Source organism: Tiliqua scincoides, chromosome 7, assembly GCF_035046505.1.
Source record: "Tiliqua scincoides isolate rTilSci1 chromosome 7, rTilSci1.hap2, whole genome shotgun sequence".
Classification (NCBI taxonomy): Eukaryota; Metazoa; Chordata; class Lepidosauria; order Squamata; family Scincidae; genus Tiliqua; species Tiliqua scincoides.
The window spans coordinates 27,886,585-27,912,888 of NC_089827.1; the positions used below are offsets into that span (position 1 = coordinate 27,886,585).

At 41.8% G+C, this 26,304-nt stretch overlaps 1 protein-coding gene across 3 annotated transcripts in view; it reads right to left on the reverse strand.

Annotated features, from left to right (window-relative positions):
• LAMB1 (laminin subunit beta 1) overlaps positions 1 to 26,304 on the reverse strand; it is a 78,201-nt gene that overhangs the window by 46,606 nt on the left and 5,291 nt on the right. For 2 of the 3 annotated variants that reach the window (XM_066633262.1, XM_066633264.1), the window contains exons 3-13: positions 25,759 to 25,894; positions 18,521 to 18,594; positions 14,132 to 14,320; positions 13,984 to 14,047; positions 11,850 to 12,052; positions 10,899 to 10,943; positions 8,705 to 8,825; positions 6,240 to 6,428; positions 5,605 to 5,784; positions 3,870 to 3,982; positions 2,769 to 2,848 (exon numbers count right to left, since the gene is read on the reverse strand). In XM_066633262.1, the coding sequence (XP_066489359.1) occupies positions 2,769 to 2,848; positions 3,870 to 3,982; positions 5,605 to 5,784; positions 6,240 to 6,428; positions 8,705 to 8,825; positions 10,899 to 10,943; positions 11,850 to 12,052; positions 13,984 to 14,047; positions 14,132 to 14,320; positions 18,521 to 18,594; positions 25,759 to 25,894 (1,394 nt within the window). The remainder of the gene's footprint in view (positions 1 to 2,768; positions 2,849 to 3,869; positions 3,983 to 5,604; positions 5,785 to 6,239; positions 6,429 to 8,704; positions 8,826 to 10,898; positions 10,944 to 11,849; positions 12,053 to 13,983; positions 14,048 to 14,131; positions 14,321 to 18,520; positions 18,595 to 25,758; positions 25,895 to 26,304) is intronic. The other variant, XM_066633263.1, reaches the window with a different exon arrangement.

Genomic DNA, 26,304 nt, shown 5'->3' on the forward strand with positions numbered 1-26,304 from the left:
CACACTTTCCTGAGAGTAAGCCCCACTGAACAATATAGGACTTACTTCTGAGCAGACCTGGTTAGGATTGTGCCCTTTGTCGTGTAATGATTTAATTGTATTAAAAATTGTAATGTAGTAATTTAATGTAAGTAAAAAACTGGGAGTGTGCCTTGACAATTTTAGTGCCTTGACAGTGTGCCCTGAGCTGAAAAAGATTGAAAATGGCTGTTCTATAGTAACTTTCCTGGGAAATTCCAGCCAAGGTTAACCTTTTACTCTCCTCTGTTCCCTTTCGCTGCTGCAACCTGGTTCCTCTTTGCAAATGCATTTGGCAGAAGTCTTTCTTTTTCAACACCAGGATGGGATCCTCCTTTCCATCAGAAATTCAGTTCAGGCTACAATTCAATGCACATTTACTTAAGAATAACACCCATGGAAGGCAGTGGGTCTACTTTGGAGTAAAAAGGGTTGCAAATACATGCAGCTGCATCTCTCTGCTGTGAACTGATTTGCACACTCTCAGTTATGTGTTATGGGTTGTATGTTGTATGTAGAGTTTCTGGCTTAACACACCTGACACCTTAAAGGTGAATTTGATTCATGGATCTCCTGCAGTAGTTCCCAACCCTTTTCACTTGCATATAACTTGGCAGCCCATTTCCATAAATTGTACCCTTCATATTCGCAAAATGTTTGTAATTAATAATACAAGCCCTCATCTCCTCTATATGAAAGTCCAGACTTCATGTATTTAGTAGTGTTTTTCTCTTTTTATCTGTTTGAAGAACAGAAGACTCTGCCTTTGCACTCTTTTGCACCAGAAGTGTGCTGAGAAATTCTTGGTGATTGATCACTTTCTATATTATGTTTCAGCTTTTTTACTGTGCTGGTTTTCAATCACTGGTTCATACATGAATTGATGACCAAAAATTAGCTATTGGTGGGGCTTTCACAGCCAAGTAGCTACCTCCCTTCCTGTCCTGCTGGTCCTTGCAAGGCATTCTGGAGCACAACCTGCCTTTTTCTGCCATTATTCCATTCTTTTTCAAGTACCCCTAAAGGTCCTGTTGAGTATCCCTGGAGTACATGACTACCATGTTGGGAACCACTGTTCTACTGGTATGTTGTTTACAGTGCACTTACTCTGATAGTCTTTGCAAAAAGGTGGTGAAGACCAGAATTTAAAAAGAATAAAAATGTATCTTATGATCTTTTACTATGTTTTTAATAAATTAGAGACTACAGTTCTTAGGTAACAATTAGTGGTAGGCTATTTTTCAGGATCTGGCCTTGGGTAAAAATCAGACAAAACTATAATCAGACACCCCCCTAAGTTCAACCCCCGACTTAATCGAGGGTCATAGAAAATTCCATGGGTTTTTGGCTCAAACCTGCCCTCGACTTATCTGTGGGGTCAACTTATAGGCGAGTGTCCTCGGTGATTTCTGGTTTTGTTTGGAAATTTATTTGCAGAATAAAAGTTGTAGCATGTGGCAGTTCTCTTTAAGGCTTGTTCATTTAAACTTTGCCCTGAATTCTCCCACAAAAGCTCTTGCAACAATGGGAAATAAGCAATTCCACAGAAACCTCAATGGGACATCGAAGGAAGTCATTGTCCCAGGTAGATTACTAGCAAATATGGGAAGCTTCCCATACTTGGATACAAGGACTAACTCATCACAAGCTGCAGTTTCATCCCAGCTGCATATTTCAGGTGCTGTCTCTAGCCACCATGATCTATGCTGGAGGAAATTGCAATTAGGAACTGTGCAGAATCATCTTGGCTTGAATAAGAAACTCCATCCTTCTTAACAGGCAGTTGTAAAATTATAAAACAGGCTTGTAAAAACAGGCATCTCAATTGCAGCAGTTTTAATGCTGAGACTTGAGGATGAATGAGCCCATTCTCTAGAGAAAGCCAAAAAGGAAAAGCATATTGGCTCAGCTTCTGCTAGTGAGTGACACCCACTTTCAGATGGTTTTGCAATCAGTGCTGTTAACACATTCATAGGCTAGGCAGCTCCCTGGTCTCACTAAGCAGTTTTAATAGAACTTTAGGGTGTACCTGATGCCTACATAGGGCACAAATAACTAGGGACAAAATGATCAGGGTACAGAAATGAGCCTGGCTGAATAGGTCTCTATAATTTCCTTAGAGATAGATGAGACAGTGAGCATGTAAGCCTGAAATGCAAGAAATATTTGTTCTGAAGCAATCCAACTGGATAATAGCTATACCAAGTATAAACTAAGTAGGTGATCCAAATTAAGAAAGAACAGATGCAGTATGCCTCTCTACATCAAATGCTGGGGATAAACCAACAAGGAAGGCCTTTTGCCTTCATGCTCTCTATGTGAGCTTCCCAGTGTCACCTGGTTAGCTACTGGGGAGAACAAAATGCAGAATAGATATGAACTATTGTTCTGATCCAACCAGGAGATTCTTATGTTCTTGGGCCAGTGAGTATTATGGTTCAAGTTAAGGCTTCAGAACCAATTTTTGTTCTGTGTTTATACTGCACAGCTTCCTCGATTCCAGAGGGGTTGCAACAATGACTGACAATCTAAGATTTGGCTCCAACAATCCCGGCCACAGGGTGATCAGAGGAGGCAAGGGAAGCATGCAAGTCTGTGACTTTCTGGGCTTACTTACAAACTGGGTGGTTTCACATCTGATTGAGCTTAGGTAAATTGCTATCATAATCATTTTTAAAAAATGTAGCCAGCTGCAGATCTTTCTGATGTGAAAAGCTTCAAGAATGTCACTAAAATAAGACTTGACTTACTTATTGTTCAATGCTCCACCTGGATCACAATCACATGGTCGACACCCCTCCATATCATTGCTCAATCCCCAGTGTTCAGGCTGCAAGGGAAAACCTAGGCCATTATTGGTATAGTGAGGTGACTGAAATTCAAGCACAGGCACTGCAGTAAGCTTAAGACACCCAGGACAATAGTGAGCATTGATAGCAGAATCACCGGGCTTTGTTTTCTCTTGGCTATTCTCAGGTGCCAAAGATTACCTCCTTGCAATATGATTGCACTCTTTTTATTGTTCTTTCAATATTAATGTACTGATCCAGCAGTGCAAGGAGCAAGGCACCTCATCAGCTTGGCTGCTGGAGATCTTGGCTGAAGACACAGACACACACACCCTTACAGTGCCTTACAATGCCACTGCCTCAGTCATAATGACCTTCTGCCATCATTTCCCTGCTTCTCTTCCTTCCAATCACACCTTGAAACTCACCTTTTCCCTGAAGTGTTTGGCCCAATTCTCTACGCACAGTGTCTATACAATAGTGATGTAAGTAAGTGAATGTTAAATAATGGTATATTCTTCTCCTGTTGTCCCCTTCCTGTCATGTTTTAAGATTGTGAGCCCCTTGGACAACAAATCTCATATGGATTTCCAGGCTACTACATGGGTGACAAAGGTGAAACATGGGTGACAAAGGTGAAAGAACTGGGTCTTTTTTTACACTATGCACAGTTAGGAAGTGGCTGATCTGATCTGACAGTACAGGAGAACCATGCAGGTAGAGGGATTACAGTCTGAATCATTGTCACTGGTTCAGCTATTTTCATCTCACAGTAGTCTGTGCAAAAAGTAACACATGTGGCCCCTCAGGAATAGTGCAAATGTGATGGAACAGTGCACCTTTGAGTGAGACAGTTGAGTCTTAAGGGGGATATGGCAGGCCTTGGAATTCTGAATTCTAAGGCTAATGTATATAAATTTTGGGAAATTAAATATACCATGAATCTTGGAGTGATAAATGACTGCTTTTGCAGATCAACAATTGTGGACCTTGATGCTTGCTGCTTTATCTGGAAGAACGTTTTAAAATAAAAATTCAATTGTTTTAAGCAAGACAACTTACCAGACACTGATCACAGCGCCTTCCTGTAACAAGACGTTTACAATAGCAATTTCCTGTCTCAGAGTCGCAAGGATTCCCTCCAGGAAGTGTGCCCAAAGGATTACACGCACAAGCTATATTAGGAAATACAAGTAGGACCTAATTCACACAACATTTAATACAAATATTTACCTCAAAACTATTCCTCATTTTTCACATTTTTCACTTACTGACAAATTGCTTTCTTCCCTCTCTGCCCTAACTCCTTGGCTGACTGACTCCTTATTTATAGATAAGTTTACTTCACTTGTAGACCAAAGATCACAATGAAAAACACAAACATTGAAATAAACCATCTGCAATCAGTCAAAATTAAAAGCACAAACAAAATAGAAATATAAATCATAGAAAGACATCCAAAAAAGGCAAAGAAGCTTAGAAGATTAAAATAACATAATCAGGTATGTTCTAGTGATAGAGTCTGAAGAGATACTGGAAAAGGCAACATAAATAAATATGAACCAACACAAACCTAAATGCAAGTAATTTAGCATTTTCAAGATGATTACGTTTATTAATGGTAATGCAATAGGAGTTTAAGAAAGTTACAGTGGGCCCTCAGTAGGGGATCAATTCCAGGGCCTCCCACAAATACCGAATTCCATGGATAGTGAAATCTGCAAGGGGGGCCTGCCTGCAAACCAGAAGTGTCTTTCAGAAGCCTCTAGGAGGCCTTCTGGGGCTTGGGGAGACAGCACAAACCTCCCCGCAACTCAGAAGACCTCCCAGACATAACTGGAAGGCACTTCCAGTTGCATCTGGGAGATCCTCTAAGGCTCTCCAGCAGGCTCAGGATCTGTGCTGAGTCAAATCCACAGATGTTGAGCCTGTGGATAAGGAGGGCCCACTGTAGTTTTAAAGTAAGTAACGAATTCCCTGGTCCTTGGGAATCATCTTGATTTCTTTACTGTCATTACTGATGGCCAAAATATTAGTGCCAGCATTTTTTTCATACGCAGTCAGTTCTTGTTATCCATTAGGGTTAGGTTCCTGGAAACCCTAGTGGCTAGTGAATTCATTGAAAACAAATCATTGATTCTATTGGATCAAATGGGTTAGATACAAAGGCTACCAGGGGGAAGGGGTACCTTCACTGCCATCAGAAGAATCTGACAGAGACCCTTAGGAAGCAGGTAGCGTGCAGCAGGAAGTGCCAAAATATCTCTGAATGCTGCAGAGGCTGCAGGGACCTTCAGAATGGTACCTGCAGCCAGTGCAGACCTCCTTAAAATGACCGGGGGGGGGGAAGCTTCTGCTGACCATTTTAAACAGGTGTGCTCTGGTCACAGGAGCCATTCTGAAGGTTCCTATTCTGTTGGGTGGCTCTGCCTCCCACCCCTAAAGTTGAAAATTCAAGAAAGAGGGCCTCAAGTGTCTAAAGACTCTTCCAACCAAAATCCAAAATATGAATTTATACCCTTATTGTTCACTGTATTATTAAGAATACAGGATAAAAAGATAAATAATTTTGTCTATTTATTTATTTATTAGTAGAATCTATATCCCACTTTTCCAGTCCAGAAAAGAATAAGGATACAGGATAAAAAGATAAATAATTTTGTCTATTTATTTATTTATTAGTAGAATTTATATCCCACTTTTCCAGTCCAGAAAAGAGAACTCAAGGCAGCTAAAAAATGAAAATTAGCAATACTCTCTCTGCTCACAACCTCAAATTTTGATTTACGCAACTTACACTGACAACCATGAGGATTATCTTCACTTAATCCATAGAATCCTTCTTTGCAGAAATCACAACGTTCTCCTTCCACAAACAGTTTACAACGGCACTGCCCAGCAATGAGACCAACTTGGAAGTCAGTGTAACTGTCACATATTCCACCATTTTGGGAGCCAATGGGATCGCAGTTGCATGCTAACAAGACAACAAGCACACTTAATGTATAGTCTATTAACTACTTTACAGAAACCATAAAGCAAAATATATAATTTTAATTATCCAAAATTTCACTGTACCTTCCGTCAATCTAAAGCCATTATTCCTCACCAAATGGAAATTAGCCTTTCAGTTTATCCAACGTCTTAAAATGTTTAGTCTGTATCTCTCTCCATAACTACTGAATAAGAGAAGCCCTATTACCATGAAACATACATGACATTACTGGAACATGTATGCACTCTCCTATATAGGCTTTTGGAACAAAATGAAGCAATCAAACAAATAAAACATGCTTATTCTTTTTAAATCACATTACTTTTCATATAAGTAAAAAGAGAAGGGAGGAAAGGGATGAAGGGCGAGTTCCTCATGAATCATAGCAGGCTACCCAACACACTTGCCTAGGGAAAAAAAGATGTCTTTGTACTTACGTTCACAAATATTGGGATCTCGGATGTCTCTCTCTGGATGCTGGAAATAGAAGGGTTTGCATTGCTCACAGTTACGCCCCATCGTATTATGCTGACAGTCATCACACACACCACCACTGGTATTTCCATTTCCCATGTACACGGCCATATCAAAATGGCACTGTATAGAGTGCTCGTTGCAATTGCATTCTAAAATAGAGAGACAAACTCCAAATGATAATCTGCTTTTAAAAATACTATTTCTGTCAAAAAAATCTGTATTAGTTTAAAAAATACTGTAATATAGAGCACATGGTAGTTGCCCAGTTCCTAAGGTAATCGTCAATTCAACCCTTGCAAATTTTGTCGAGGGTGAACTAGTGATTCCCTCAAGTACCATTCTTGCAGCAATTAAAGAGACTAGACTGCAGTGTAAGGTGAAGCTTTATTTTGCAAGTTGCCTCATGTCATAAGTCGTGCAGCCACACTTTATAATGAAAACAGTTGAAGCATTATGGTTGTACTCCAAGAGTTGAAATTTAATTGGAGAATGTATTTTGTGGCAAGTTTGACTTTCCAGTTCAATCACCCATTTAGGTATACAGCTCTTAAGTTACTACTACTTCTAAGGTTAGCCCCATAAATATGGTCGCTCAGCTTATGGGCAGCCAAATCCTATCTCCGGCAGCTCCAAAATGGTTGCATCCAGTGGCACCTCTGGGGCTGCCAGAGGTCACAGGGAAAGGAAACTTTCGTCTCCTTCCTCCAGGAAAAGCCCCAAGCCCTCAATGGGGCTTCTCAAGTCTGCACCAGCTATTTTCACAGGGTTCCGCAGGTCCCATTCCTCCTGCTCTGGTACCTCCCCTGCCCCACCCTCCCCCTAACCTGAAACACCCCCCCCCCACCCCCAAGGCCCTCATTACTGCCTGGAACTCTTACCATGCTCCCGGCAGCATTTGTCCAGTGCTGGGCTCAGCACCAACTGGCGCTGGGCTGGTGCCGACTCCTCTCTGAGTGTCTGCGATACCCAGTGCTGGCACTGGAGCTTAACGTTGATGCTGAGGTTAGATAAGATTGGGCCCTTAATTAGCTCACAGACTAAAGGGTTGGGCAATTGCCACTAAAAACCCTTGCATGACATTTTAGGGAAGGATCTTCCTTTTAGATAAGTAGGTATTATGCGTACTTTGAAACTGAAAGGTTATTTTTATTTATTTTGCTATGCAATGTGATGTCTTTTAGAGCTAGGTCTTTGTTTCATGTAGAAGTAAATGGAAATGTAGTCCCATGCCTAATGACTGGTTATGTCAAGACCCCCAAACAGAAAGTAAGCTAAGATCTTCTTCCAATTCACCCCAGATATTTCCTACTTATTTCTTCTTCACACTGTTTTCTGCCCTACAATGAGTTGGAAGCTCTGGAGTCAGCTTTACAAACAGTTATTTCTGAAAATGATAGAAAACTGCTAAGTATTTCTGTAGCAGAAGAGTAACTGAACACCACAATTCCAAGAAATTGGAACATGAAAGACATTCATGACTATGATACAGATTTTTACAAGATTATAGTGCACCCATTAATTCATTATGGGTGAGCTTAGAAACAGTTGCTCCAACACAACAAAAAGCCCAATCCTATGCATGGCTACTCAGAAGTCAGTTCCATTACAGTCAATGGGGCTTATTCCCAAGTAAGTGTGAATAGGGTTGCAACCAAAGTCTGTCATATTTACTTCAATGGTAAAATGCACTTGGTTGATGCTCTTGGAGTTAACATGGCTTTACTGTGCTTCCAAGGCGGACAGTGGAGAATCCTCAAGCGGAAAGAGCAAATCAACGTTATTGCCTAACTTCCTTAAAAAAAATTAGGCTTGCAGCATATTATATTACTTGTAGATATGACATTATCTCTGAAGAATATTATGAAACATTAGCAGTTAATAATTATCATTATTAAACACACACTGCACCTTGGCCACGATCCAGCAGGCGCCTTTAAAACACAAAAAAGGATTGTAGATGCCTAACAGCAGTCCTGCTATTTCAAAGGTCCTGTGGAGTTAATATTTTAAATTGTCAGTACTGCCATCCTTTATGTCTTTCAGGGATATTACAAAACTCAGAAGTCCTGCATAAGAATATCCCTACTATACACTGAGAAACTGCATTGCAGACAGCCCCGGCTTTGAAAGTACTTTGCAACATGGTTGGGACTCCACTTAAACATTAAAAGCCATTTGCTCTATGAAGAGCCATTTGCAGAGAATGTGACCCATTACATCTTCCAAGTACATCTTCCAAACATTACAAGTTTACAATTTCCATACTTCAGAAATACAGCGTTTGTCTGATGATATCCAGTCAAGATTAGTTAAGGTTGGGATTAAGTTGGGATTGTTATTTATAAACAAAAGAGTTCTCATGAAATTATGACTCATGAATTATTAGACTATAATTTAATAGACCTGACAATTTGGTTATACCTACTTTTGCATGCATTGCTGTGACGGCCTTCAGCAGGTCGCCAGGGCAAATCATGGTAAAAGTCAGAGCACTTTTCACAGTTTAAGCCTTTGGTGTTATGCCTGCACTTGCAGTGACCGTGGACCTATAAAAATAGAGGTAGAAATAAATGCATATAAATGAGGTAATTAAAAACACAAGTGATTATCTTCCATTGTCCAAATTTTAAATTTTTTTCAGCTTATGGCACACTGACGCTAAAATTGTCAAGGCACACCACCAGTTTTTCAATTTCATTAAATTTCATTACAATTAATAAGGACAATTAATTAATTCAATTAAATCATTACATGACAATTAAAGAAATTCACCACAAGCCGAAATCAAACTTTTCCAGACTTGAAGAGATCTTTCTATTAGGTAATAAAAGTTACCTTGAGGAACTCTGTAATTGGAGAGGGAAGAGGGAAATGTATGTGGTTTCTGGAAAGGAGGAAAGCATGTTTGGAAGTAAGATGGTCAAATTTTTATTACATGTGTCAGAACACGTTGGCAAAGAGGTCAAAGTACATGGTGTACTGGAGAAATGTGGAGAGAGAGGCAATGAGGTGACATGATAACCCCTGCTAACTGGGTAAGAGGCACTTTTTAAGTGGGTGCTCTTCTTTTATTTAGCAGGGGGAGAGTATAACTGGCCCTCCTCACCCCAGCAGTATCTTTTCTAGTGGCTATCTGCTGATGTTCTTTTGCATCTTTTTAGACTATGAGCCCTTTTGGGACAGGGAGCCATTAATTGTTCATTTGATTTTCTCTGTAAAACGCTTTGTGAACTTTCAGTTGAAAAGCGGCATAATAAATAATAATAATAATAATATTTAGGATTCAACTGGGGACAGGGGGTGGGAAAGAGACAGATTGCGAGGCAAAGGATTCCAAGACCTTTGGAAAATGGGGACAAGCTAGGAAGGGACGTGTTAACTGCAATTACAATATAAGATTTTAGGACTGGGAGGGGGGAGGAATGAGTTGTGTGTGTGGGAGGGAGTGAGGTGGGGGAGCAGAGAGATGTGCCAACTGCCTGCTCATGTATCTGAGACAAAAAACTGCCCTGTCAGTGGAGGCAGTGAAGAGAGGGTCACTTTTGGGGCACTGCAGGGCAGACAAATGGTGGCAAGGAAATGGGACTCTCAAGGACCCTTTTCAGTCAGCCAGTGCTTCAGTAAGTAGGTGGACCCTAGTGGACTCCTGCTGCTCATTTTTCCCCATGCCTGGTTGGTATGCTCATTAGCTCTCACCCACAGAGCAGTTCCCACCCAGAGCTCCTCCAGCTGCCCAATCAGTGTGTTGCTGATGATTGGTGCTCCCCCCACAAGAGGTTGGAGATGGGCACCAGCTGGGAGGCGAGCTCTGGCTTTTCTGTGGCAGCAGCCGCCACCACTACCCCCATTAGCAACCAAAGTTGCCAGCTCCACCTGTAGCCTTCCCAGTCTCTGTGCCATCAGGTTGGTACGGGTAAGGCTAGGGAGTAGATGCCATGGGGGCCAACAGGCTTCCACTGGCGGCAGCTCCCGGAGAGGGGCATCACGGACAAGCCACGGACAGAGAGCTGAAAGATGACGACAGGCGAGGAAGGCTGGGAGGGGGCGCAGGCTACGGAGGGTTCTCCTTTAGTGGTTGGGTAACTGGAAGCAGAGGGGGGCTTCCTAATGAGCCCAAGCACATATAAACCCCAGAAGGCCAGTGACGAGACTCTTGATAAAGCAGAATAGTGGCTGACAGAAATGAAGCCTAGTCAAAGTCAGAGTGACCCAGTGCAGACAACAGAGGAAAGGAGGAGGAACCTGGGTGCTATAACCCCCTTCCCCATTTGAGGCCCTTTCAAGGAGGTTAGCCTTCTGCCATGCACAGGAGTGTACACTCACACACCAAAAGGAACTTAAAAGCAGCAGCTTCCAGCTTCTTCTTCCAAGCATGTCGCTGTGCAAGGCTTAAAGCCTCTCACACCAGCAGCTGCTGTCTATCTCCTCTGGCCCCACGGCATACCTGAGGCCCATTTGTGGCACGAGTGTGCTGCGGCACAGTGGTTGTAAACCACTGTCTATGGATTCATATCTACAAATACTAGCATACATATCTTTGAAATTAAGGAGAAATACACTTTTCCATTTAGAAACATAGGAAGTAAGACCATCCACCGAACTGAGTATTGTCTACTGACCGGCTGCTGTGCAAGGGTTTCAAACAGGAGAGGACTGGGAAACACCTGCAAATGTAAGAGATTGAACAAAGCATGTGCTCTATTACTGAATTTATAGGTCTCCAACAATTTATGGAGGTTTTTTCCACCCAGAGGTCTGATTACCCATTCTTGCTGTTTGATGATGTAAACATCTCTTATGATGGAAGGCTTTCAAGCATCCAGGACTCTAGGAGGCAAAGCCATGGAGCAAGAAGAGATGGGGCACATTTCTTTGATTTGATGACACTAAAAATAGCTAATGTGTTGCCTGTCAAGGCAACAAAGATTCTCCTCCTCACTTGCCAAACGTGGAATGGTATTGTGTGTTACTTGAGAGAAGGGAGTGAAGACGAAGTACAAACAACTGACTCTTAGGGCTAAAGCAGATGGTAGTATCCTCATTTGTTTAAAACCCAAATCTGAATCACATCTAAAAGCAGGATTCTGATGGTTCAATCTTTAGAGCAAAGGACGTTACTGATGGTGGGAGTGTCCAAACTCTCCTCCTGCCCCTGACTGATAATCTGTCTGTACTAGAAATTGTCCACCCATCCCTGCCCCATTTCTTTCTCCTCAGCTAAGCTCTGATAGCAGATGCAAGCTAGGCCGGGAGAAAAATGCATGGAGGCAAAGCTATAGGAAGGCACATAGCTTCCCTCGCTTGTGCATCTTTTGCACATTTCACTTTATAATGGTTGGGGAAGGTCCGGGTTTCAACATACAGACCTGTCCCTGTTTCACCTAGACTCTCAGTGTCTGCTAAATTAAGGGATTTGTTGTGTTTAAATACATGCAATTTTGCTATCTTTGTTTATACTGGTCCTTTCAAGAGACAGTTTACTGAAAGGGACTTGCTACTGCTAAGTAAAAGTATCATAATCAAAACTATATCTTAACATGGTTTGTTAAGAATGCAATATGAACACTTACCATTCCTTCCACCTCTCCACCAAATCCATCCACTGGTGCGCACTCACTGGCATGCCCATAACAGAAGCAGTTCCCACGGACCACCATGTCATAAATTGCATAATAATATTTTTCTCTGATTTCCATTCTAGAATCCAAAAGGTTGTCTCCCAGAGTGTGCAGTTTGAGAAATTTGATCCTTAAATTCGTGATCTTTAACAAATCTGAAAAAGTACAGAAAATTAGGACAGTTTTGTCCCCCTAAATAAAGTACCAATATAGAAAGAAACTGGCAACTACTATTTGTCCTGACAGGGGCCAGTGATTGACCAGATATATTTTGCAGCCTGCCTCACTAAAAAGAAGTGAGATGCCTACATACCTCAGAGATGACATAAGCTCATTCTTACATTGCACTAACATACACCATGATGTGGCTGGAGGAGCTGCATAGGGTTTTTCTGTATTTCCCTCATTATTTTGTAAAACTTTAATTGATGTTTTGCAGTTGGGCCAATTATTGCAGTTGTCTTACAGTTCTGATATGCCTCTTGATCTAATCATTTTATATGCTAAGAAATCATTCTTTATTATTGTATAATAAAACTAATTCAGATAAGCATGTATCACTAGTATTCATATAGCATTTTTCCTATGTGCTCAAAGGAATTTTCACACAATACCTTTGTCATCATTACAACTATCACATAACATTATTTCTAACTTACTGATGGGTAAGGAGAGCAAGATGAGAGAGGGCAGCAGCCAGACAGTGACTTGCCTAAGGCCACTCCATATGCTTATGGTTGAGATAATGTTTAGCTTTTAGACAATTTAAGCTTTTAACCACTGTGCTACAAACAGCTCACAAACCTTAGCAATTGTGATGGTTTATTTTACAGAAAAGTTCATTCATTTCCAGAAATCAGTTTTAGAAACCCTTTAAATCTTTAAAGAAACCCTTTAAATAAAAAGGGGGCCTTAAGTAGTCAAACTTAAGCAAATCCTTGTTCACAATGGACACGTGAGAACATTTCAGCACCCTTTCATCAACTTATAAGCATTCCCGTTTCAGCCTCCTTTGATCTCACTAGGAAATACTAGTTGGTGTTAATGAAAATTCTTGGATAGTCAGTCCTGAAATCAGATACATTTTAGAGTCATGTATAGTCCATCTTAAGTCACCTATGCTCAGAAGCAATTAAACAAACTAGCCCCAAGACACAACCTGTTGCTCACATGCAAGTTGTCAGATTTTTGTTGTGGAATTTTATATTTTTCTTGAAAAAAAGAATTTGCATGACTGAGAGAATAGTGTTTAAACCTGAATTTGAGAGACCTGTCCAAATGTCAGCCTAGTCCAGTGGTATTCAAACTGGGGCGCCCCCTTAAGGGGTGGGGGCAGCCAGGAGACAGGGGGAAGGCAGCAGCGCGATCCACAGGCTCGTGCCACTCAGGGGGGCTGCAGGGGCTTGGGTGCATTTGCCCAAGCCTCCTGCAGCCTCCCAGGGGTGCAGAGAGCCCTGCGCAACCTTCGGCTGGGCTCCCCAGGTCAGGAAAAGTGAAAGCGGAGCGATTGCACCCCGCTCCGCAAAACCGGAAGTGGAGCACGATCGCTCCGCTTTCCCTTCTGACGGGGCTGCAGGGACTGGGGTGCACCCTCCAGTCCCTGCAGCAGCCGTCCCTGTGTGCGGGGAGACCTGCGCGAGCGCCTGCAAGGCTCCCCAGGTCAGGGAAAGGGAGAGTGGGGCGATTGCGCTCTGCTTCCGCTTTTGCGGAGGCAGAGCAGATCACTCCACTCACCCTTTCCCTGACCTGGGGTGCCCTGCAGGCGCTCGCGCAGGGCTCCCCACACACAGGGACGGCTGCTGCAGTGACTGGTGAGTGCATCCCAGTCCCTGCAGCCCCCTGAGCAACACGATCGCCGACTTCCCCCTGCCCCTGCTGCCTCCCCCGCAAAGACTTACTGTGGGTTTCAAACTCCGGGAGAGTTTGAAAACCGCAGGCCTAGTCATAAACTTATGGAATAACCTTGAATACCTCACAGTTTCTTAGAACAGCAATTCACTACATAGGGTAGATACACAAGCTGATTATTCTAAAGCACTATTTTGAAGTGCAGTCATAAAGAATATAAAAGAAACTGCATACATACTTTGAATTCTCGGGCTATATGGGTCCTCTATTCTAAAAGCAGGATCTAGAGCACGATAAATTACCTAAAATACATGGAAGAATTCATTATTGGCACAGAAATGGCTCTCTCACAAATAGGGTAGACAAATCACAAACAAAACACCAACCTCGCCCTCAGTTGAAGGCTCAATATCAGAATACCGAGAATCACAAATGATGTCATCAACTTTCTTCATAGGTCCTGTTGAGACACCTGGGAAGGAGTTCTCACAGTCATAGGCGAAGTATCTATACACTTGCCAGGATTTCCCAAAATCTGAGGATCTTTCAATCAGCATTGCAGATGGGCGAAAGGTCTAAGAATAAAAAACAACCAAATCTTAAAACTGTGAATTATTTGGCTCTACATTCATCAGCTGTTCAGAACAACTTACCAGACCCAGTTTCAATTTCCCCACAGACTGCATCGTTTTCCTTATTCTTTTTCTCCCTACTTCTGCTACTTCATACAAAGGCTATGGTCAGGCCTCAGTATAGGTTATTCATGTCAATCCACACTATACATTTAAAACAACAATAAGCCTCTTGTATTGCAGGTGCTCCAACAGGTCAATAGGCACAGGAGCAAGCTGCATGTTAATAATGATATCTGTTCAATCCAGGCTCTACCAAAGAGCAAGGTACACCTGTATCAACAAAACCCCCAGAATGTATAAGGATGCTGTTGTTTGATGAACCGAGTACCTATGAAGTCACAGAAGGGGAATAGCAAAATATACCAATAGAGCATCTGCTTGGTGATATTTCTAACTCCTAGTTTTATGTGGCAATGTAAATGTAAGTATGATTGTATAGTGCTGACCCTATGAATCTGACCCGGTGTCCCTTAAATGTGAGGGGGGGAAAGCAGTGACATTCTTGTTATCCCTCCTTGATTCCCTCCAACAAACAACTTCCCAGGTTCAAAAGATCACTTACTTTTGTCCTGGTCTGGCACTACATGCTCTTAGTACTTTGACAGTCCAGAGCATCTGGTTGATGCTCTAGACAAAAGTTGTTTCATATAACACATATAACAAAAGTTGTTTCATATAACAAAAAGATTATCAAACAGTCTTGCGATGAAAGTCCACAGAAGAGAGACCAGAGGAGCAATTGCCCAGAGCCCTTTGGGTCCCCTTGACAAAATAAGATAATGGCTCTGATGCAAAGGTCACCATCTTCATCACTGCATACATCTGGTGGTCTGAAACAGCATGGAGTGTCTATTTCTATCAATACTGCAAGATGGAAATAAACTTTTCTGTCTCCCCTGTGAAAGTACAGATGAGAATTACAGTGGAGCTCAATCTTCAGGTGAATATCCACATCTGATTTGTGCAGATTTGCTTCTGCATGCAAATCTCCCTTGCTGGATCAGAGCATAGGACTACTGTACATCTTCTTTTAATTTTACTGAAGTTCTTAATAAGCTACCTCCTAAACTATCGTCACAAAAAGCGGCGATTCACAAAGATAGTTTATGAATCAATCCCAGACATTAGTTTATCATACATTAGTCTACTTCCTTTAGATTGATTCATATGATGGCTCTATTTGTGATTTGTGAGATATTTCAGATAAGTAGACTATGATGAAATCACCACATCAGAAGTACCATCAGGTAAATCAATCCAACTCTTAGCAGATCCTTCTCTTACATTATTATTAACAACAGCATTTCTATACCGCTTTTCAACAAAAGTTCACAAAGCAGTTTACAGAGAAAAATCAAATGACTAATGGCTTCCTGTCCCAAAAAGGCTCACAACCTAAAAGATGCAAAACACCAGCAGACAGCCACTAGAAAAGACACTGCAGGGGTGAGGTGGGCCAGTTACTCCCCCCCCCCGCTAAATAAAAGAAGAGCACCCACTTGAAAAAGTGCCTCTTACCCAATTAGCAAGGGTCAAAAAGAAAACACCTGCACCAACCATCTATCATAATAGGTGCTATAGCTCAGTAGCAAACCAACACTTGGCACGCACAAGGACTCAGATTAAGAGTCCAATCCCGAGCTGCCTGTGTCCGCGGCTGCGGTGACACCGAAAATGGTTGCCGCCACATCCTGCATGCCCAAGGCAGCCGTGGGCAGCACCTCAGGAGAAGGGGACTTTCGTCCCCTTCCCCCGGATAAACGGAGCAGCCCCGCAATGTTGTTGAAAGGTTGGCGGTGAAGAAAAAGCCTCCATGTCAGATGTCGAGCCTGATACAGAGGTTCAGGATCAAGTGGAATAAAGCTCCAACGATCCCTCCTCCCTCCCTCCCAGTTCCCTTCCCCCCACACCCCTCTCCCAGCCTCCCCGGAACGTCTCCTCCCCACCCTCTCCCCGGAACGCCTCCGCTGTCCTCTCTGCTGCTTGCCTGGTGTTAGGGCTCGTACCTTATGGCACATTTGTAACAGTGCGTGCTGGTGGTAGGCTGGCACATGGAGCTCAGGATTGGGTTCTTAATTTCTTTCATCTCAAGTTAAAAGGATCTTGAATAGTAGAGCTAAAAAAGATGTCTGACCAATATCTTCCAGAGCTATTATGGCAGATTTGTATGTTTGTAACAAGATGCGGAGAATCATCTCTGATGTTCAGAATGTGGTTTCCTGGGTGTTTTGCAGTAGAGTATAAATTTCTGTCCCTGATTAGCATGTTATATAGGCACTTTATATAACATACCAATACTTAACAATTGGCTGTTTTGAATACGTTCTCTATACATTGTGCTTTCCCAATACATTGTATCTTCCTAGATGGGTACCAAAAGTATTTTGAAAATTTGATAGTAACTGTAAGTGCTTATTACTAATAGTTAATTATTAGGTCTGCAATTTTTATATGCGGTACAGTATGAAGCAATGCTATGCATGCTTACTTTGAAACAAGTCCTACAATGTTCAATGGTGCATTCTCCCAAGGAAATGAGCACGTGATTACACAGGCCCACACACATTTTGCTTCCTTAAATGTTACACCAATTCCTGGGTATATTTGGGGTGCTGATTCCAAAAATGGCATCCGTTTTGCCCTGTCATGTCTAGTTTTGGAGACAAGGCATAGCCTCTTTAGCCTACACCATGGCTTTCTCATGAGGAAGCTGCTTGAACCATTCACTAATGAGGCTATACTATATCTCCAAAACTAGACGTGATAGGGCAAAACGGATGCCATTTTTGGAATCAGCACCCCAAATTCATATCAAACCACCATAAAGTTTAGGAAAAACTTTTCTGACCCTCAATTTTGTAGGCATGTGTTATGGCCTCAATGGCTGATCAAGCAACTAAAGCCTTAGCAGATTAATCTTAATTATAAGATTAATCACTTTAAGAGGTGTGACTGAGAATTGACGACACTCATTTTTGAAGATTGGCCTCTGGTACATTACTACAGAAAGAAATAAGGCCTCTTTCAAAAAAAAACAGCTCCTTGGATACAAAGTATCCAACTTATTTTCACATAAGTTTTGTGTTAACCTTAATGAATGCAATCCCAGCAGAGATTTCCTGAATGCAAATCTCAGCAGAGTCAAACTATTGTGTACCACCCCAAGAACATGCATTTCAAACCATATGGTACATCTGTCCTGCCAGAACATCTGTTCAGAAATTAACAAAAGAACTTTGTATACAGATGCTCATTTTTCCTGTAGATCATGTCATTTGCCAAATCTGAAAGTATCCTAAGCCAATATTTCTGCTGTGTTAAAGAAATCATGTTATTAGGGTTTGACCTTTGATACTGATGGAAGGAGTAGTTGAGAGAAAATTAGGTGGACTTAAGTGCCACTGAAGCCCAACAGTTAACTGCTGTTCGGCATGACTTATTTTATCTGTATGCAACCCATTGGTGCAAAAGAAGAGAGGAAGCAAAGCTATCAGAGCATTTTTACATCATCTTTCTGTCGCTTCCTATTATCTTTATTTTTGAATTTATTTGGTGGATCTTTATCACATCTTTCTACTCCCAATGGAGGTGGTTAAGGTAACTCACATTATATCAACTATACAATATCAACAAAAGAAAAATACAATCAATCTAAACTCAACCAAAAACTTTAAAAGCAAAACACAACTAAAAACTGAGAGCACAGGACAACACGTCATAGGGCATCAGTTTAACAAAAATGCCCATCTGACAATGACAAATCACCAAAACAACTTTTAATTTTGCAGCAACACACAGGTCAGCTATCAATTTCTGTTACAGAGGGAAGGTAAGAAGAAGCAACACTTTAAGCTCTTTGCTTTATAAGGGTTTGGGATTTATTCAAAGCAGACTACTCTAAGAATACAAAACAAGCCATTTGCTCTATATCTTGAAACGAATAATGTTTTGGTTTATCTTCCCTCTTGCATTCCAGTTTTAATAGCTTTTTAAATCCATTCAAGAAGAGCGCCTCAAAATGTGGAATGTTGCTTTGCTTAATTCTTAAATTGCTAGTTAAGCCCCTAACAGCCATCCATGGCCAGTCTCAGATTATACAGTGCTCATTTGTGATTTGAGAGGATGTTATGGATTCTTTACCTTGAAAGTCATAATGAGATGAGTGAAATGGAATTCGGCCTCTAGATCCAGCTGGATAGTGACATTTTCCATCCCTAGAGGACCAAGAGAAAGGAGAAAGTTGTAGAGTAAACAAGAACATTTGTCAGGGCTCTAATTTCATCATCTTTTTTTTTCTTGAGGGAGTCAGTTTGAACAAAACAAAAGCCAATTTTTTGTTCCTTAGTTTAAATGCTATGGAAGAGCATCATATATCTTAGCATGATTACACAACATTAATTAGCAAACTGCTGTAGAAACTAAAGGCACAGTGTTTACCAGGTTTCTGGAACTTATGTTACAAGACTCTCCATATGGCAGTATTCATGGCGCTGAAAGGGAAGTAGGCATGCAGTCAGCATAGACTTCTTATCCTTAATGCACTTATTGGGAAGCAAGTTGATAAAAATTAATGGAACCTCTGAATAAAAATGTTTAGGACCAAGCAGTTAATTAGATTAATTAACTAGCAGTTAATCTAGATTAATATTGAATGGTACTATACTTTGAATTTATTTTCCCTAAAGGACACTGATGAATATGAAACATTTGCCATTTTTACACTAGTTCAGAACCATTTTCCCACCATAGCTATAACACTGCTCACATATCACAGTATTGTCAACTTTGCATAGTATATGAATCAGTGGTTCTCAAACTGGTGGGTCATGACCCACCAGTTCGTGTAAAAGGTCCCCTCTTCCTTTAAGAGGTAGGGGAAGGGGAGAAGCAGTGATGCAATCCCCAGAATCGCATCACTAAGGGGGGCGAGGGGGTGATTTCACTAATGTAGGACTGCTAGAGTCTCCAGGAGGTGCTGGGAGCACCGTGAACCCCTCTGCAGGGCTCCCCAATGCTTGAAACATTGAGAAATAATTGAGCACAAAGCACTTTCTCTTTATGTTGCAACCAGGAAGTGCTTTGTGATTGCTTTTTCTGAAGATTCCAAGCCTTAGGGAGCCATGTGGAGGACTGCACGGGGTTCCCGGCACCTTCTAGAGTCTCCAGCAGCCCTACATTAGAGAAAGTTAATGAAAGCACCCCCCTGCCCCCCTTAGCGATGCAATTCTGGGAATCGCGTCACTGCCCTCACCCCTACCCTGCAAAGACTTACTTAGGGAGTAAATCTCCCTAAAAGTTTGAGAACCACTGGAATACAAGTTATAACTGCCCTTAGTTATAACTGTTTCATCATATAAGACCTACTATGGTACAGCAAAGTGCATTAGTATGAACTCATATGAGATTAACATGAGTAAAGCACTCAGTTAACACTGGGACAAGAGCAGTAACCTTTTTACAAGTGACAATGTTTAGCTTCCTTCAGCGCCCTTTCTCCCATTTATGCCAGCAGTATATAAATACTTAAATAAAATATCAAACAATCCTGAACCAAAGAAAATAATTTACTATTTTACCAAAGTAAAATAATAAATCCAACTACTAATGGTTTTCAATTCATGTCAACGTTTCCTGCTGCTTGTATTAATCAACAATATCAGGCTCCATGATTTTCAGTATTATTACTGCTGCCATCACATTTACGATACCCTCAGTAGTCCCACAAACTATGTCTGCAGCTCTTTCCTCCACACCATTTTCTTTGCTGATACAGTGACCTGTCCACATCTGCAAGTCCCCGCAATTTCTTACCTGGAGCCCCTGGAGGCCCCTCCTGGGTTGTGCTGGGCCGGCAACCCACTAAATCAGCCTCCATGGACCTCAGAATGGCCCGCAGAATCCTCTGGAAGCCACTTCTGGTTTTGGGAGTCAACTTCTGGCTTGACCATAAGTAGCTTCCAAAGCCTTCTGCAAGCCGTTCTGAGAGACGCAGAGACCAATAGAGTGGGTTGCCGGCCCTCTATTGCCGAGGAGAGGCCTCTGGAGACTTTAGGCAAGTAACTTTGGAAAACTTGGTAGTGAACCCCACCATCCACAGAATTCCTTATCCAAGGGGTGGGGTGTCTGGAACCAGATAAGGAGGGCCCACTGTATTTGTCTCATTCTTGAATAGATAGCCTTAAAATAAGAATTGCTTGGCTGGATCAGAAGTCCATCAAGTTTAGCATTTATTTTCATCAGTGTTGCACCATAAGCTTCTGGATGCAGACAAGGAGGGCATGGACGTGATGTTTTTTCAAGCATATATTATTCAGAGATGTAATACTTTTAATACTTCTTAGGTTCTACCTAGCTGTCATAGCCAATAGCCACTGTAGCTAAAAGGAATTTCCATTCAGAAATGCAATATAGCTCTAGCTAGGTAGCTAGACAGAAAGACAAGACTCTTACAGCACAATCCTATTGTGCCTCTGTGCTGGCAGAGTGAGTGCTCTGCCAGCACAGACTATTGCAAATGTGCCATAAAATACAGTCGTGTGCTGCTTAACAACAGGGATGCAGACTGGCATCCCTGTCGTGGAGTGGGGCTTGGTGCTATACAAAGCCTCCAAAGGCAAAGTGCTGCTTCCCTCACTCCTGGATGCTTTTCTGAGCCCTTAGTTATAACTGTTATAGTTATAACTATAACTTAGTTTTAACTGAGGCTCAGACCTGCACCTGCTAAATTGCTGCAGAAAACTAGAAGTCACGCCTGAGAGGCTCAGAATGCTGGAATCGCGCGAGAGACATGACTTCCAGTTTCCTCCAGCAATTTAGCAGGTGCAGGTCTGAGTAGACCCATTGCTGCAGATGGGGCTTTCCCTGGGGTCCCCTTACCTTGAGGAGACCTCCAAACTGCAAAATGCCCCTGCAGAATACAGCACAAGCTTCACTGGCCCCACGACATCAGGGCAGAATTTCAACAGGCTTGGGCTGCCCATTTCACAATGTCATCTGCTTGTTGAAAAGCAGATGTTGCTGCCTACAGTTTATTTGCACTGTCTAAAAGTAGTTACAAAGGAAAGTTACAAAACTACAAAGTAGTTTTACAAAGGAAAGCTTCAATTTTAGAAAAGTGGACCTTTCCATTCTTCCCCACAAGTGGCTGATATAGGATATCCTCCTGCCATGGACTGCAAGCCAGTGACTATTGCAAGTGCAAACAACGCAAAATACAGACAAAAAGGGTAATTGTGGATACTACAGAACTCTCAAAGTATGTTCAGTTGAAACAAGAATTATCATTGTGGTTTCTGAAGCCAGGTCTACTGCAAAAAACTAGACAGGCAGAATCATGTGTTACTCATTTCTGAAGGATACTTGTGTGAACTTCCATGCTGAAGCTTTTCCATGATACCAGTGCCAAGTTTAGTCCAATAAAATTGGACTGCAGTTGTTTAGAATACTGAATGCCAAACACTGGAGACAAATAGCAGTTCAGCCAAGCCACTTGAATGATTTTTGTAAAACAAGACTGTGGTTCCAGGCACACTTACTTGGAAGTTAATTCTATTGAAATCTATAGAGAGCGTGCTATCAAGTAACTATGCACAGCGTAGAACTGGAAGAGTTTTGCAACAGATCAAAGAATTTTGAGGAAGTTGCAGCAAAAATAAATTTAACATTTCCAATGCAGTCACTAGCTTGCAATTACAAATGTCAAGTCCTCTATTGCATATAACAAGTCACATGAAATCAAAACAGAAAATGCTAATACAGTTCAATCTCTGAATGTTGCCATTGTTCAACAAAAACATTACACTGGAGGAAGACAAAGAAGCTTCTGGCCAAGGTATAGGGAGTAGGACTACTGGCATTTTAGATTCTATGTACAGATTTGCTGTTGACTTCCTGAATGGCTTTGGGTAAGTTAAGGTTCAACTTTGCATTCAATAAAATTAAAAAAGACTTTTGATACCAATACACTATTTTCGCTCTTTAAGCTTCTCCAACGCAAAGATCTTACGTGCATGATCATTTCTGACAGCAGTCATGGCCCTGTTATTAAATCCTGTGATAAAACGCTGGTATGATGGAGTACCACTTCAGCTATAAGTATTATTAAACCAGAGCAGGAAGGCTCCAAAAGGCTACCTAGTGCAACTCCTTACTGTAAGGCAGCAGCATACCCCCAGATCAACCTACAGAAGATAGAATGTTACAAGCAGAGGGCAGATGAACACGTTCCCTTTGTGGTTTAAATGTTTACAACAGCACTGGAGGCAGGATTGGGACCATATATAAGTCAAAAACTTATATACATGATACAAGGATAAAAATGTATACAGGTTGAGTCTCATTATTCGAGAGGGTTCCAAGAACTCACATGGATGGCAAAAAACGCATTATAGCAAATCAATTTAAAGAACAAAGTTTCTTTGCTCTGGTGATTTAAAAACAGCCTTGATGACCTCTGTAATGCACACAGAGATAATCAGTCTCTCTCCAGGAGCTTAGGCTTCACTAGGAGGCAGCAATTCCTCCCTTCACCAGGAGCCCCAGCAAGGGGGAAAGAATGGAGAACTTTCAGGGGCTCAGGGGGAAGGGAGGAGCGAAGCCTGCAGAGAGAATGACTGATGGATTGTCAGCCTGCTGCCCTCTCTGGCATTATTTTAATTTAAATGGCCCTTCTATCCCCAGCTTTGAGATGGAAAAATCTGTGGATACTTAGGTTATACCTGTAATCACTTGCATGAGGGTCTCTTTGCAACAGTAAAAAGCTGTTTTTTAAACTGTGATTTTAAAGGGGATGCATTTTTCCCCTTCTCCAGGGGCCAGCACATTCCTTCTCATTTGCAGGGGGCCATCCGTGTTGAGTCAAATTTGTGTATAAAAAATGCGTGTATAACAAGGCTGGACCTGTACTATGTTTTCAAAAACCTGAAAACATAGGTCAACTTATACACAAGTCATAGGGTAAATAAAAGTTCTAAGAGTGCATGCTTGGTTGGCTGAGAAGCAGGAGTGGATCCCCAAGCCCATGTTGAGCCAGATTAGGCCCAGCCTGAAGTCTCTGAAGGCAACTGAAGCTTCCCCAGCCCTCCAAAGGCCTTTTAAGGCTGTAAACCGTCACTTCTGGTTTTTGCGCAAAACTGGAAGTGACCTAAGGCCTCCTAGGGGCTTAGAGGGCCTTCTGAGGCTCTGGAGGTAACCAGAGCACATCTCCAGTCGCCTTTGGAAGCCTTAAAGGATTTTTATCCACAGTTTTTTTGTATCCGAAGGAGGTCCAGGAAAGGATCCCCCGCCAACAGCAAGGCACCACCTGTACTATACTGTAATCTTCACAAAGGCTACAACTCCCATAAGTACTTTCATCTCCCTTCCTGTTTAGAGCAGGTAAAATGGCTCTCCCCCTTTTTTTGCTTTCTGTTACAGCCTCAGAATGATTACTGCTATGTCGTTTTCAAAAAATTTCACACACTCCTAAGTTTTACCCTAAGTTTTAATTAAGATCATAGCAAATTCTAAGATTTTTGGCTTAAAACTTGCCCTTGACATTTTCAACCACTTTGCTGTGGCACACCGGGGCCTTCTGGTCCTCAGGTGAGCTGTGGGAAATTGGGATTGGGTCATTTATTAGCAGAGACCCCCACTATCAACACAGTGTGCCCTGACAATTGTCAAAAAACTGATGGTGTGACTTGACCATTTTAGTGCCTTGCCAGTGTGCTGTGAGATGAAAAATGTTGAAAATCACTGGGTTATGGCCTAATTTACCACTATACATAGTCTGACTTAACATTAATTACCTCTGAAATATCATGGGGGGGAAGACCGAGGAAGAGTAACCCCTCTACCTCTTGGGAAGTATGGTTGGGGAGAAAAGAAGCAAAGGTAGGGAAGCAGAACATCCTGTCCCAATCCTTCCTATTATTAAATGCTCATCAGGTGCTTATGAATAGATATATGTTAAGAAAGCTTCTGAGAATACTTTACTGGGGTACTCATGGTCAAAAGTGATTATCATAATCATGAAGAACTTAAATCTCTAGCTCTTTCACAATCACAAACATAACAGTTCAGTTTTCCAAGCATGACTGTATCAGACAGATGAAGACAAAAGTACTCAGGAGCTACATTTGCATTCCCATTACCCTGTCTCCATTGTCCCATATTGGCAGGTGTATTGCTCAAACAGTTACAGCTGCGCCCCCATATCTGTGGGGGTTCCATTCTGGCTACCTTAATGGCTACATGTGGCTACCTGAAACCACGGATACAGGCAAACGCCTGCCCTCTCCCATGCTCTAGGGTCAAGGGGAGCCTCCAGAGGATGAACCCAACAGACTTTAGGGAAAATGCTTTACATAGAATCAAGCACAGCTGGGAAAGAGACACCCTTTTTCCTCTGAGATGCACTGCCTGATGAGTATTACACCCCATTTTCAAGGCATGTGCATTACACATGCTTTTACAGTGTATCTGTTTTTGTGCTGCATTTCTACAAATTGCTGTGAATATGAAAGAAGAAAAAAGCTTGAGGAAAATGGAAAAATAGGTGAAACATAAGAGAGCTGCTCATCGATTGCAACTAAAGCTTGAGGTGCTAAACCTCATTATGTGATGCCAGAGCTTTTGAAACATTTTTATTGTCTACTTTAACACTTTATTGATGCTATATAATGTTGTCACTAAATGTTATTTATTGCATTTTACTGTGGGAGCAATCCTAACCAACTTTTCAGCATCAAGGTAAGGGCAATGCAGCTCCGAGGTAAGGGAACAAACATTGCTTTACCTTGAAGAGCCCTGTGACTGCCCCCCAACTGCAGGATGCAGCACATGCCCCACTGGCACAGCTATGCCAATGCTGGAAAGTTGGTTAGGATTGCACCCTGTGTAACAACCTTTTTCCCTTATGTTATTAGGCATTTAGGGTGATTTTTCTGGGTGAACTTTGAATGGCTTGGAGGAGTTAACATTTTTTCCCATTGAAATTAATGTACTCATCCAGATTCACACTGGATGGGAATCTGGGCTGTTTCAGGAAAGGATTAGGTACATATAAAGAGAGAAACGTTTGCCTGGTCCTGCATGTGAGGTCCTATATATGAAATCTGTGTTTTCTGTTAACTAAATGCCTTGAATTTTTATAATTTTTTTTCTTCTTAAAACTGCTTTGCAGTTTATATTAAAACTCTGAGCAAAAAATGCAAAAAATTTAAGGCTCTAATTTTATGACAACAAAAGATGCTGCTCCTAGACTGAGACTCTATGAAGTAGAGGCAATAATTACAAGGTAGACCACGGTTTAGATAATTAATGAGTGCACAGGAACATGGAAGATCAAACAAAGCCAAAGAGTTACAATTACATTATTTTCCACACAAAGGACATACCATTTTCTGATTGCCACCAAATCTTGAGACGGTTTGGAGCAAATGTTGTGACCACATTTTCAATTAAATGGCTATCTGGATTGAGTGTCTCATGGAAAGGGTCTCGTGAATCACAAATGAAGCATTTTTTGTCCTCCTGAAATAAAACAAAATAATCTGTCATGCAGGGGCTATTATCTTCCCCATCAAAAACCAACCCAGTGCCAATTCACAATCTTGCTGTGCTGAAACTCTGCAAACTTTCTCCCCCCCCACACACATTTTTATATCATTCTTCCACCAAAGAGCTCAGAATGATGTACATTAATTATTATTATTGAGAATATTTATATACATAGTTCCCTCCTTTTGTCCTAACAACCTTGTGAGGTAGGTTAGGCTGAGAGATGGTGACTTGCCCCAGGGCATCCAGGAAGCTTCATGGCTGAGCAGGCATTTAAACCTGGATCTTCCAGGACTAATTTCAGCTCCATAACCATTACACCATGGGAGACAAACGTAAGGTCCTCAGGCCTGATCAAGCCCATGGAAGCTCCTTATCCAGCC